The 13,421-nt window shown below is 51.2% G+C and overlaps 1 protein-coding gene across 1 annotated transcript; it reads right to left on the bottom strand.

Annotated features, from left to right (window-relative positions):
- Positions 1-1,643: 1,643 nt before the first annotated feature.
- Positions 1,644-9,591, bottom strand: KLK5 (kallikrein related peptidase 5). The gene is given in 6 exon segments (XM_059999789.1): positions 1,644-2,051; positions 5,288-5,595; positions 5,598-5,776; positions 6,705-6,969; positions 8,792-8,873; positions 9,400-9,591. Coding segments are annotated over 5 exon segments (945 nt in total). The 5' UTR covers positions 8,835-8,873; positions 9,400-9,591; the 3' UTR covers positions 1,644-1,901.
- Positions 9,592-13,421: the final 3,830 nt, after the last annotated feature.

Raw genomic sequence — 13,421 nt, 5'->3', positions numbered from 1 at the left:
TAAGACAAGCCAATCACCGGAGCCAGTTATCAGGGGGATGATGGAAAATAGAGGATGCCCCTTGCAGGAAATGAGAAGAGAGAGACCGCGAAAGCAAGGTCACGTGGAGGAAGAGTGAAGGATCCCAGAGGCAGCTGCTTCTGTCCTGACATTTTCCAACTGCAAGTCATGGGTAGTCTGTTGTTAACGCACCTCCCTTTTCAACTCCGGCCAATAAGCAGCTCCATTTTGTTCTCCACCAACAGCCGGAATGATCTTCTTAGCTCACGTCACCATCTGGCTTTAAAACCTCTGGTGGCTTCCCAACCTTTTAGGAAAACAAACCAACCAGCTTCCGGGTATGTTGGTCTTCTTTGCGTCCGGAGAAATGCCCAGCCTGTCCCCATCTCAGAGCCTTTGCACTTTTGTCCTCCTATCTGGGACACCATTCACGGGGCTAGTCCCTTTTCATCCCAGACGTCTCAGCTCAAATGACACCTCCTCTGAGAGGCCCTTCATGTTAGTCTCCTGTTGCTGCTGTAACAAATTATCACAAATGTAGTGGCTTACAACACAAATTTACTGTCGTATTGTTCTGGAGGTCAGACGCCCAAAATGTTGTCTCACTGGGCGAAAATCAAGGCATTGACGGGCAGGGCTGAATTCCTTCTGGGGGCTCTAGGGGAGAATCCATTTCTGTGCCCTTTTCATTACCTAGAGGCCACCTACATGCCTGGGCTCGTGGCCCCTTCCTTCATCTTCAAAGTCATCAGTATAGCATCATCCAATCTCTCTCTCATTTTGACCCCCTATCCTGCCTCCTTCTTATAAGGACACTTTGGATTCTACTGGTCTCTGCCTCTCAAGATCCTTAATTTAATCACAGCTGCAAAGTCCCTTTGCCATATAAAGTCACATATTCACAGGTTCCAGGGATTAGGATGTGGTCATCTTGGGGTGAGGGTGGGGGTCGGAGTAGCTACTGCTCGCCCGCACCCTTCGGACCTTCCAGGGTAAATATACAACCCCCCAACGTTCCTCCTCTTTCCTCATGCCCTGTTCTCCTTTTATTCATATCACATACTTATTATAGTATATAATGTATTTGTTTTTTTTTTTTTTTTCTTGCGGTACGCGGGCCTCTCACTGCTGTGGCCTCTCCCGTTGCGGAGCACAGGCTCCGGACGCGCAGGCTCCGCGGCCATGGCTCACGGGCCCAGCCGCTCCGCGGCATGTGGGATCTTCCCAGACCGGGGCACGAACCCGCGTCCCCTGCATCAGCAGGCGGACTCTCAACCACTGCGCCACCAGGGAGGCCCTGTCTATTTTTTTATTGTCTGTCTTCCCCTACTACAGGGGGAGCTTCACGCAGCAGGAATTTTCCTGTTTTTCCCGTTGCAATATCCCCGGCATCTGGACACATTCCTGGCAGTCGATCAATATTTATGAATAAAATGAAAAGCAGATCGAGTGAATCTCTGTTTGCTGCAAGTGAAATAACCTAATAGAGTGAACGCAGCGGTGCCGAGGGGTGAGGGACTTGTCCCTGGCTGCCCGGCCGTTCAAGGAAGAGACCACACACGGAGCCCACTTCTCAGACGTTTTATTTCTGGGACCAGATTTGGGTCACAGCTGCAAAGAAGGTGGACTCTGGACCTGAGGAAGGAAGCACTGGGGAGACAGAGGTGCAGTGCAGCTCTCGCCCCGGTCATTATGGGAACTGTCTTCAGGATCCGACCAGAAGGACCTGTCCATCCACTGTCCGGGAAGGGGGACCTCGATTCCAGGAGACTGGGGGCGGGGCACTGGAGAGATGAACCACCTCAACATTTTGGGGAAGGAGGTGGTGTCTGGAAGGAGTGTTGGGGTCCCTGCAGGGGTCGAGGGAGGCCAGAAAGCCGGGTCCTAGGACGACTCATGCATTAGACTGGATAAGTGTCCTGGATCCACTTGGAGAACCGGCAGAGGTTGGTGCAGACGCCGGGTCTGCTGGGCTGGGTGCAGGGAAAGTCTCCCCAGGACACAAGGACCTGGAGGGAACCACTGCAGACCACGGGGCCTCCGGAATCACCCTGTGGAGGAGAGAGAGGGGCACAGAGAGGTGGTGATGTGGGGAGGTGAGGGAGGGAGTCACAGAGATGAAGAAGGACCAGGGCAGCAAGAATAGAGACACAGACAATGACAGCGAGGGAGACACATGTAAAAAGAGACACAGAGAGAGAATATTAATATCTCACCCCACGTTCACCCTTTGGAAACCCCCTCTGTCCCTGTCTACCCTCCCCCCAACCTCTTTTCCGTCTGTCTTCCTCATTGTGTGTCTCTGTGCTTCCTTCTCTCTCTCGCTCTCCCCTCCAACCTTTGAATATTGTGTTTCTCCTACTGGACACCCCTTCCTTTCCCTTCCTCACTCTTCACCCGTCCTTGACACCCATCCGCCTTGCACGTATACCTCACTTTTGCAGAGAGGCAGTTCTCAGCCCCTGGGTGAGGGGTTCTCAACCTGGGCGCCGCCGGCGTTGGGACCAGATGCTTCTTTGCTGTGGGAGGGTGTCCTGTGCTTTGTAAGGCATTCAGCAGCATCCCCCTACCCACTCCATGCTGGGAAACCCCTCCCTCCCCACCAGACAGCGGTCACGATGACGAAAAACATCTCCAGGCATTGCCATGCATGCCCTGGGGGGGTCAGAATTACCCTGGGGTTGAGAATCACTCCCTTGGACTAATTTAGGTTGCCTGTGCTTAATTCCCCATAGCTCCCTGTAATTACCCTTCTGTAATAATATTCAGCACTCTTTACTGTCATTTCTTATTTATGTTGACGCAAAATACCTACAACCTGGCTTCTTTCCCCATTATAATGCAGACACTCTTCCCCAGGCAAAAAAAGCTTAGCTGCCCCGATCGCTAAATTTCAACCTTTCTCTCATCATTTTTTGTTTGCCCTCGTTCCACATCCCTGCAGTTTCTTTTGCTCGGAAGGTAGTTAACTGCTCTGAGCCTTGGCTACTCGTCTGTAAAATAGAGTTAATAATAAAGGTTAAATGAGTAAATTGAGCTGATGCATCGGAAACACTTAAAAGAGTGTCTGGGGGCTTCCCTGGTGGTGCAGTGGTTGAGAATCCGCCTGCCGATGCAGGGGGCACGGGTTCGAGCCCCGGTCTGGGAAGATCCCACATGCTGCGGAGCGGCTGGGCCCGTGAGCCACAGCTACTGAGCCTGCACCTCTGGAGCCTGTGCTCCGCAACAAGAGAGCCCGCGATAGTGAGAGGCCCGCGCACCGCGGTGAAGAGTGGCCCCCGCTTGCCGCAACTAGAGAAAGCCCTCGCACAGAAACGAATACCCAACACAGCAAAAATTAAAAAAAAATTTTTTAAATAAATAAAATTTAAAAAAAAGAGTGGCAATTAGCTAACTGCTATTAGTGTTATAGTATTAGTATTATTGTTATTATTTCTTGCTTTTAGCGGCCACACCCAGACCACACTCTGGTATGAAAAAGCCACTGGAGGTCTAGGGAAAGAAAAGCAAGGTGCTACCCTTGGCTACAGAAAGGCTAGTGCTTTAAAATGCTGACATCCAAATCAGATTTGCCTTCTTCCGATAAAAACCCCTCCACCCATCCCTCTCTCCGGATGTGGGTGCTTCCAATGTTAAGTGGGGACACAGATTAAATTGGGAGATCTGGGGAGTTGCTGCAACTGTCACATTTGTGAGATTTGCGGGGGTGAGTGGGGTGGGTGGGGAGATTTTCCCAGCCATCAGAATGGGACTGGAGTGCTGTCTGAGCCCACAGCTTACTAAACACCAAGATTACTGAAACATACATCCTGCCAGCAGAGAGCTTGTTAATTTACATTCCTCTAGACCCTTCTGGGACCTGAATACAGGGAAGCGTCCTGAGCTGTAACAGTTTAATTTCTGTCATCCTCAACAAATAAAGCTCCCGTGAGAATACAAAGAAGGTCCGTACTGGGGATGAAGAAATATTTGCTGGACATTGGGTCCCACTCATCTCTCCAGCCTCGACCCCTGTCCCCCAAACACGCTGGCTCTTTTTTTATTCTTTGAATCAGCCGAACTCCTCCCTGCCTCAGGGCCTTTGCACATGCTTTTCTTGCCCTTAACCTTTGCAAGGCTGCTCCTTTGTGTCATTCAATCTCTGCTCCGATGCCACCTCTTTGAGGCCGTCCCAATCACCCTTCCAGATACTGCCCCCCATCACTTGCTTTCATAAAACTATGTCTTATTTCCTGCACAGCCCTTACCACTCTCTGAAATTACCCTGTTTATGCAGTTTCCTGACCATAGGATTTTTTTTTAACCTTTTTGCTATTCCAACACCTTTGTGATCCATCCTCTCTATTAAATATTTTCGTTTAAAAATACCGACCACGGGTTTCTGTTTTCCTTCCTTAAGACATTTTACTCGCATTTGCCAGAAAGCTTTCACACCACAGATTTTATGGGAATGAGACACTTCAGACTGCATCTGCCTGAAATGTGCCCAAATAACTAAGACAAAACTGCGATGTATATTGTATGAAGGGTGGCCCTTAGATGTGACATCTCTATTCAGGGCACATCCTGCCCTTCTATACAACACAGCCTTGATCTCTCCCTTGAGACCAGTGGCCATTAGCTACGTGGGGCCCTTGAGCACTGAAACATGGCTAGTCCAGACTGAGATATGCTGTCAGTGTGAAAATACTCATTGGCACGAACAAACCAAAAACAAACACACAAGGAAAAAATAGAAAAAGAAGAAAAAACAAATAAAACAAAAACAACCAAAAAAATACACACTGGCTTTCAAAGACTTACTATGAGAATAAAAGAACGTAAAACACTCCATTCATAATTCTTTTATATTAATTACCTTTTGAAATGATGGTACTTGGGATACATGGGATTAAATAGGGTATATTATTACAATAGTCGATTTCAGCTGTTTTTTACTTTTTTTACATGTAGCTACTGGAATGTTTAAAATTACATGTAAGGACTTCCCTGGCGGTCCAGTGGTTAGGACTCTGCGCTTCCACAGCAGGGGGCACAGGTTCGATCCCTGGTCATGGAACTAAGATCCCACATGCCCCACAGTGGGGGGGAAAAAAACCCCACAAAAAACAAATAAAATTACTCGTAAGGCTCACATTATATTTTTACTGGACAGCACTGCTCCAGAATGAGCTCTGTGAGCACCGATCTGATCATCGCAGGGTCCCCAGCACATAGCAAGGCTCCAGGTGACATGGTTGGTCTCAGTGTGTGTCTGCTGAATGAATGGAGAAGTCTCTAGCCTTACCTTGCAGGAGTCTCTGCCGGCCTGGTCACCAGCACAGAACATGGTGTCATCTATCTGATTTGGATAGGCCGTCTTGCACCTGTCCTCACTTAGCACGGTGATGTCCAAGCACTGGAGGACTTTGGGGAAGGGCCACAGTGAGTGCTGGAGGACGATGGGAAGGGGCAGAGTGCTCAGAGACAGAGAGGGGGAGAAGGCAGACACAGGTGGGCAGCGGAAGAGACCTGGACACTCCCCCTGGGGACTGCTGGTCGTTTCCCAGCCAGACGCCAAGCAGCTGGTCCCAGCGGATGGACAATGGGAGGCGTTGATGGCCTGACGTGTTGAGCCTCACAGATTCTTTTGTTCAGTTTGATGAGCGTCAGGTCATTGGAGTGGCCGGGGTGGGAAGAGCCAGGGTGGGGGATGGATTTGATCCCCTGAAACAGCTGCTGCCTGGATTCACAGATGGGTGACAGGGAACGGTGGCCAAGACGGATTCTGAAAACTCTGAGGAAGATGGTGCCAATCTCGACCGACTCTGGTCCTTACCCCCATATCCAATGTCAACCCCAATGCCAAACCTGCTCACAACCCCAATCTCACCCCATCCACAAATCCATCCCCGGCACCATCTTTATCTTCAACCCCATGCCTATCCCCATCCCAGTCACAACTCCAAACCCATCTCCATCCCCTCCCCAGCGCTAACCCTAATCCTCTCCCCACACAGAAACCACCCACATATGCAGTCTCAACCCCAGCTCTAACTAACCATGCCCAGCCTCAAAGCCAACCATCTCCAACCCCACCCATAACCCTAATCCAAACCCCATCTTCCATCCTACATCTATTCTGAAGCCCCACCCTATCCCCATTCCATTTTTATCTCCGCTCCATCCCAATCTCCACCGACCACTAATTCTAGAGCCAAACCTAATTCTATCTTCATCCCAAACCATCAGCATACGACCAAACCCAAATCCAACTCATTGATCGACCTCCAAACCCCACCCTAACCCCAGCCCCAATCTTCTACCCACCTCCAAATCATCAACATATGCATTCCCAACTTCAAATTCAGCCCTCTCCAATCCCATTCCTCTCTCTAATCCAGCTCCATCCTCATCCTGTCCCATCCCACCTCCCATCCCACCTCCAGTTCCAAAGCCAAACCAAATCACATCTCTATTCCTAACCATCCAGCATTTGCAATCCTAGCCCCGAATCCAATTCACCCCTAACTCCCAGCCAGTACCACAACCTCCTCCCCAATCTAACCCCATCCCCACCCCAGCTCTCCTCCCCAGCTCTACCTCCCCCTGCTTCCTCATCCCCGTCCCATCCCCCCCACCGCCATGCCCCATCCCCCCACCGCCATGCCCCATCCCCCATCCAACCTTCCCCCCTCAGCCCTCCTCTCGGAGCCCCCACTCACTGCTTTCGGAAGTGGGCAGCCGTGAGTAGCCACTGCGAGTCCACCAACACGGCCCCGCAGTACAGCTTGTTGGGTCCCAGCAACAGCGCACCCTGCCACGGCTGGCTGGGCCTCTCGCAGTCGGTCCCATTCACGAGGCGGCTGCTGGTGCCGTCAGACGCCCGGGTGTTCTCCCCGGCCCCAGGTCCGAGGTCCTGGGTGCTCCCGGAGGGCCCGACGGCAGAGGAGTCGTCGCAGGAAGCAACATCATTTGTGAGAACAGGCTCTGGGGGCAGAAAATAGGGGTGGGGGGGTTGCCGGAAACAGAGCTCGGGAGCGGGGCTTGGACTCGGGGGCGGGGCTTATAATCCAGAGGCGAGACCAGCCCGAGGAATTCTGACCCCCGAGGGGCGCTTTTGTTGCGGGGCGGGGCGGGGGCGGGGGCGGGCGGGCAGGGCTGTAGGGGCGGGACCTGGTTTTAAGAAGTGAGGGTGGGGGGCGTCAAGCCTTAGCGAATGGGGTCTGGGCTGGAGTCGGCAGAGCCTGAGATGTGGGAGGGGCTCGAAATCGACTTGGGCAGGGCCAAGGCCAGCGTCCTGCGGAGGAGTCGATCCTATAAAGAGCCCTGGCTTTGGGAGAAGAGGCAGGGGCCGGGTTCTAGGAGCTGTGGTCAGGGCAGGAGGTGGATCCTGGCCCAAAGGAGGAGAGCCAAAGAGGCTGGGCCTTTCTTGGGGGAGGGGCACAGCTCAAGGATCCCTGACTGTAGATAGAGAGTCTGGACTTGGGGTATGGATGGGGAAAAGCGGCAGAGTCAGAGCTTGTGGGCTGGGCCAGAGTTGGAGGAGCAGAACCAGGAAAAGTGCTGAGACTGGGGTGGGGCTCCCGTGGGGTGGGGGGTGGAGAGCAGAGCTATTTTACGAATTCTCGAACACAAATGTGCCTCCTGAATCATCCTGCCCTTCTCCCTCACACAAACCTGCAGATAGGGGCATAGATATCCTACCCCATCACCGGTTCCCCCATCGTCTGTTCACGCGGTCACTTGTTTATATCCTTGCTGAGGACCCCGACAAGTGAAACCCTTGCTGCTGTCTTCATTTATGCACACAGTCCAAGAAACAGGCACACAACGGCTGTCACAGACGTGCACACGCACAGTTACACAGGGAGGCGTGCGTCGTCCCCATAGGGACAGTTACACACGCAGCTCTGCCTCGCGGTACACACGCTTCCCAGGTACACACATTCGGGGGCAGCCTTACGTGATCTCACTCGCTCACACACAGTGTTTTAGTGACCTGTGTATATATGCCTCGTGTGCAGACGGGTAGAGACTGCCACTCACTTCCGCACACAGCGTGGTGGCATGTGACAAGGTTAGACTCAGTGGACCAAGCATGACACAGGGCAAGTGACCTAGCGTCATCCACCTTCACACAGCCACTGTCTCGTGGTGACAGCCTCTTCTGCACGCTCAGTCTGTCACAGGAGGGATGGGCGCTCCACACACACACACAGCGCTGCACCATCGCACGTACAGCCCCTACAGCCACACAGTCACACACAGTCACCCGTACATAGACCCTCAAGCAGCCACGTGTTTGCAAAGAGAGCCACACAAAATCCTGCACCCAGCCACAATCACACAATCACAAACGGCTACCCGAAGGCACCTAGCCACACATCTTCACGGTGCCAAGCACTTTTGTCACACACAATCCTGTCACACAGGGACAGAAACCAGCAGGCACACATACACAAAGCCACACACGGTAACACTCACAGTCAGTGACACACACACACCATCCTAAATGCACAAACACCCGGTCACACAATCCCATCTACAGCCTCAAAGAGTAGTCACACCTGTCACCAACGGTCACTCAGTATGGGAAAAGGCACCACACACACACACACACACACACACACACACACACACACGGTAGCAGTCATACAGCCACACACAATCACAAGTAAAGACAGACTCACATTCACCCAGCCTTGGAGCCATAACCAGTCACATGTGTTCCCCCAGTGCCACACAGAGAGTCACCGACAGCCCCACGACGCACAGTTACCCTGCGTGCACACACTGGGATTCTGGGTACCTGTCACCCCCAGAATCAGTGCTGTGATCAGTGCACCGACCATCCGCGCCCAGGGGTCCAGCTGTAGCCAAGGTCATTGCACCTGGCGGGGGTGGGGCAGGGAGGAAAAGAGAGTGGGGAGGCCCAGGTGATTCTGGGAACCCTTACCCACCCCCACCTTCTTCCCTTCCCTGTTTCTCAGAGCAGAGACGGACCACGAGGACATGGCCCACCCAGAGCGCTGAGATGAGTTGAGACTCAGGGCTTATAGACTTCAAAAGAATCAACATCCAGCATCCTCCAGTCTCCGAGAGAGGATGGAAAGAGGATGGGGGATGCATCCCAGACCAGAGCCAACGCAAAGACATCTCTCCCTTCCTATGCCCCGCCTCCCCAGCCCTCACCTGCCACGTCCCCCAGGTAGCGGGTGGGGGAACCCGCTCCCAGCGCCGCCGCCGCTGTCCTGCAGCCGCCTACGCCTCCGCTCCCGGCACCCGGCCTGGGTTATAACGACCCACTGATCCCTGGGGCGTGAGGCGCCCTGCCGGGCCTTAGCAACCACTCCTCCGGCCTCCCCCCATCTCCACCCCCAGAGCACCCCCTACCCAGTCCCGAAGGCCACTCCCTACCTCCCTGGCCCCGGGATGCGGAGGGGTCTCCGGAGGTCTGGCGTCTCACCAGCTCTGGAGCGCCCTTGGCGCAAGTGTTTTTCTGTCTTCCCCGTGCCTTCACTCATTCTACCTCCCTCCGCCCCCCTTCTCATCTTTCCTTCTTTCTGTGTTCCGCTTCCCTCGCAATCTTTCTGAGTCTCTCTCCGTATAAGGCGCCCACCCAGTGTCTCTTTCTGCTGTATTTTTTTTTTTTTACAGCTTTATTGTGGTAAAACTGAGGCACAAGAAATATACCATATTTAATGTGTACAGTGTGATGAGTTCTGACCCACACACTTCCAACCATCACCCCAGTCAAGATAATGAGCTATCACCCCAAAAGTTTCCTCAGGCCCCTTTATGTGTTGCTGTGATTCTCAATTCATCTCTTTCTCCACACCCCTGGGTCTCTCTCTGTATCTTTTCTTTTTTCTTTCTTTCTTTTTTTTTTTTTTTTTTTTTTTTTTTTTGCGGTACGCAGGCCTCTCGCTGCTGTGGCCTCTCCCGTTGCGGAGCACAGGCTCCGGATGCGCAGGCTCAGCGGCCATGGCTCACGGGCCCAGCCGCTCCGCGGCATGTGGGATCTTCCCGGACCGGGGCACGAACCCGCGTCCCCTGCATCGGCAGGCAGACTCTCAACCCCTGCGCCACCAGGGAAGCCCCTGTATCTTTTCTGTTATCTCTCTTTTCTCTGTGACACTACCCTTCTCTGTCTCCCTATTCTCTGTTTCTATCCCTGCATCATCTTCTTCTCTTTCCTCTTCTCCTTCTTCTTTCTTCTCCTTCTCCTCCCCCCCCCCCCCCGCCCTTTGTCACTGGCTCTGAGTATGTGTATCTTTGTGTCTTTCTGTTCCTCTATCTCCCTCACCCCCCGTTTGGGCCAGGAAGACTCTGGCCACTTTGCTGATGGACACCCCCTCAACCCCTTCTCTGCCCCTCACCCTGTGACCAGGGCCACCGGGCAGAAAGGGGCGGGGATCCAGTCTAGGCCCCCCGGCAGGTGCCTTACACAGCCTGTCTGACACAGCCAGGCGTGGGTGAGATTTAGGCAGGGCCACCTGTCAATGGGGAAAGAGACCAAGAGGCCAGGCTAGGGGGTGGGTGGCTCCCGGCCTCTTGGGAAATGGGGCACTGGGTAGGGAACCCAAAAGGTGTCTCCTCCCTCCCCGGTTCCTGGGCCACCCAGGGCTGCCTCTTCTGACCTCTTATGCATTCCAGCTCTTCTTTCTGTCTGCCCCCATACGCATCCATCTCTGTGTCTCCAAGTCTCTGTCTCCGCCAGGATGTAAGAGCCAAAGCCTCCTTTGACACCTATTTACTGAGCATCTACAGTGTTGCAGCCTCAGATCTGTCTGTGAAGAGAAATAGACAAACATGCCTGGAGATGCTGCCTTTGCAGAGCTCCATTCCTTGAGGGCAAAAGCAAAGCTGTCTTGTTCACTTCTGTAAGCCGGCGCCTGTTGAATGGGAGGTTTTAGAGCCCTGAGACTCGTTTCAGTGTATACGGAAAAAAACTTAAAAACATAAAATTCTGGGGTTTGTTTTGGCGATTGCAATGAATATTTCATGCATGAAGGGGACAAATCCAGCAGCCTACTTCTTTTAAGCCTACAGTCTTTTAAGTTTAGCTTACAAACCTTTTTATTCCAAATATGTGTTTTGATTACAGGAAGGGTTTTGTTGTTGGTTTTTGTTTTCGTTTTGCGTTTTAATTTTTTTAATTGAAGTATAGTTGATTTACAAAGTTGTGTTAATTTCTGCTGTACAGCAAATGGTACCAATGTTTTCTTTTTTCTTTTTATAAGGATATGGCTGAGTCTTTTTTTGTAATTTATTTATTTTCTTTATTATTTATTTTTGGCTGCACTGAGTCTTCGTTGCTGCACGCAGGCATTCTCTGGTTTTGGCGAGCGGAGGCTACTCTTCATTGCGGTGCGCGGGCTTCTCATTGCGGTGGCTTCTCTTGCTGCAGAGCACGGGCTCTAGGCACGCGGGTTTCAGTAGTTGTGGCACGCGGGCTCAGTAGTTGTGGCTTGCGGGCTCTAGAGCACAGGCTCAGTAGTTGTGGCACATGGGCTTAGTTGCTCCGCGGCGTGTGGGATCTTCCCAGACCAGGGCTCGAACCCGTGTCCCCTGCACTGGCAGGCGGATTCTTAGCCACTGAGCCACCGGGCAAGCCCCCAATGTTTTCTTAGGTCAGTCTCCCAAGGCAAGAGAAATAAAAACAAAAATAAACAAATGGGACCTAATCAAACTTAAAAACTTTTACACAGCAAATGAGGTAAGTCTTTATAATAATGTTGGGTCCCATTTACAAACTAAGTTAATTAAATATCTTCAAGCATTTAAAAACTACATTTCTAAAAAAACCAACACACTCCATCTCTTCTGGAAGTCCTTCAGTTTTTAGGCAAACCTTCCAGAGCATGTAAATAAATTTATACATCTATGTGTATTTTACTTATAAGTATGATCAACTGGGACTTCGCTGGCGGTCCAGTGGTTAAGACTCTGCACTCCCAATGCAGGGGGCCCAGGTTCGATCCCTGGCCAGTGAACTAGATCCCACATGCTGCAATCAAAAGCCTGCATGCTGTAACGAAGATCCTGCGTGCCGCAACTAAGATCCTGCGTGCCGTAACTAAGATCCTGCATGCCGTAACTAAGATCCTGCATGCTGCAACTAAGACCTGGCACAGCCAAATAAATAAGTGTATATAAATATTTTTAAAATATAAATATATATATAACTATTTTAAAATATATAAATATTTTAAAAAATATGATCAACATTGCATTCTTTCAAGTATCTCAACACTGAATATAAAGTTGGGATGACCCTAACTTAAAAATCACAGGGCAATGACCCATTCCAAGTTGAAGTCAGAAGACTCTCCCCACAGTAGATAAAATTCTAGTAGACATACAAACACCTTCAACACCAAACGTGCAGAGATTCTGCTTCCAACAATATTCATGTTAAGGGTCGGGCCTTCAAACATTTCCATGCTCATTTTGAAAACATTATCAGAATTGGAAGAAGATGTTAGCAGAGCAGTTAGGACCCCAAACTCTGGCGCCAGCCCCCCGGCATTCAATTCTGACTTGACCACCTACTGTCTTCGAGACTTTGGGCAAACCATGTTACCTCTCTGTTATTATTGTTAGTATCCATTAAGGAAGATGATTTCCTCTCAGTTAACGGAAGTTGATTTGGGTCTGGACGTTCATTGATTGGCTTCTTCCTGGTGATCCCAGTGAATTTCATGCCCCTATTTATTCTTCATAACTTCTGAAAGGGGTCGGTCAAGGTGGGCCCGGGCCATCACGTGACTTAATATTTTCATGTACTCATAAAAAGTCAATTACTCCCTCCCATCGCAAAAATTTCACCTTTGGTAAATTTCACCTTCATAAAATTTCACCTTTCTTTGGTTCTTGAGGCATCTAAGTGTGCTTTTTCTCAAATCTAAAGACCTTTAGACTCGAGAGACCCTGTTCTTTTCATATACTGCCTCTGTCTTTGGACCGCATAGCTCTTCTATCATAAAATGACACATGACTGACTTTGAATATCTCCTATGGTGTGGCCGCTCTGTGTAACGATTTCCAGCTTCGTTCTACTCTATGCTGGGCAAAAATAAGGTTGCGATAAATGTTTGTGAAGCAAATGGACCGTTGTGTCTGATTCTCCCTCTGTTCCTAAATATTTCTCTGCTCGAAACTTCAGCTCCCATGTTGGACCCTCTTTTCCCTTTCTCTGGGGAGCCACTTACTGTCCCATTCGTCTTCCTGGGAGGATGCCTGGCTTAGATGGCGTTTTGTCTTTCTTGGAGATGGTGCAGTGGGGGTCAAGAGAGGAAGGCCTCTCTGAGGACAGGGACAGACCTGGGGCTTGGGGATAGGCGTGCCTGCATCAGGGTGGGATCACGCGCGGTGCACGTGGGTGGAAGAACCCCAGAAAGCATGTAGAAGCCTGGGTCCTCACCCAGTTCTGCCTG

This window comes from Delphinus delphis, chromosome 20 (genome assembly GCF_949987515.2).
Source record: "Delphinus delphis chromosome 20, mDelDel1.2, whole genome shotgun sequence".
Classification (NCBI taxonomy): Eukaryota; Metazoa; Chordata; class Mammalia; order Artiodactyla; family Delphinidae; genus Delphinus; species Delphinus delphis.
Note: the sequence above shows the minus strand (reverse complement) of the source record. Positions and strands in the feature narration are given on the sequence as shown.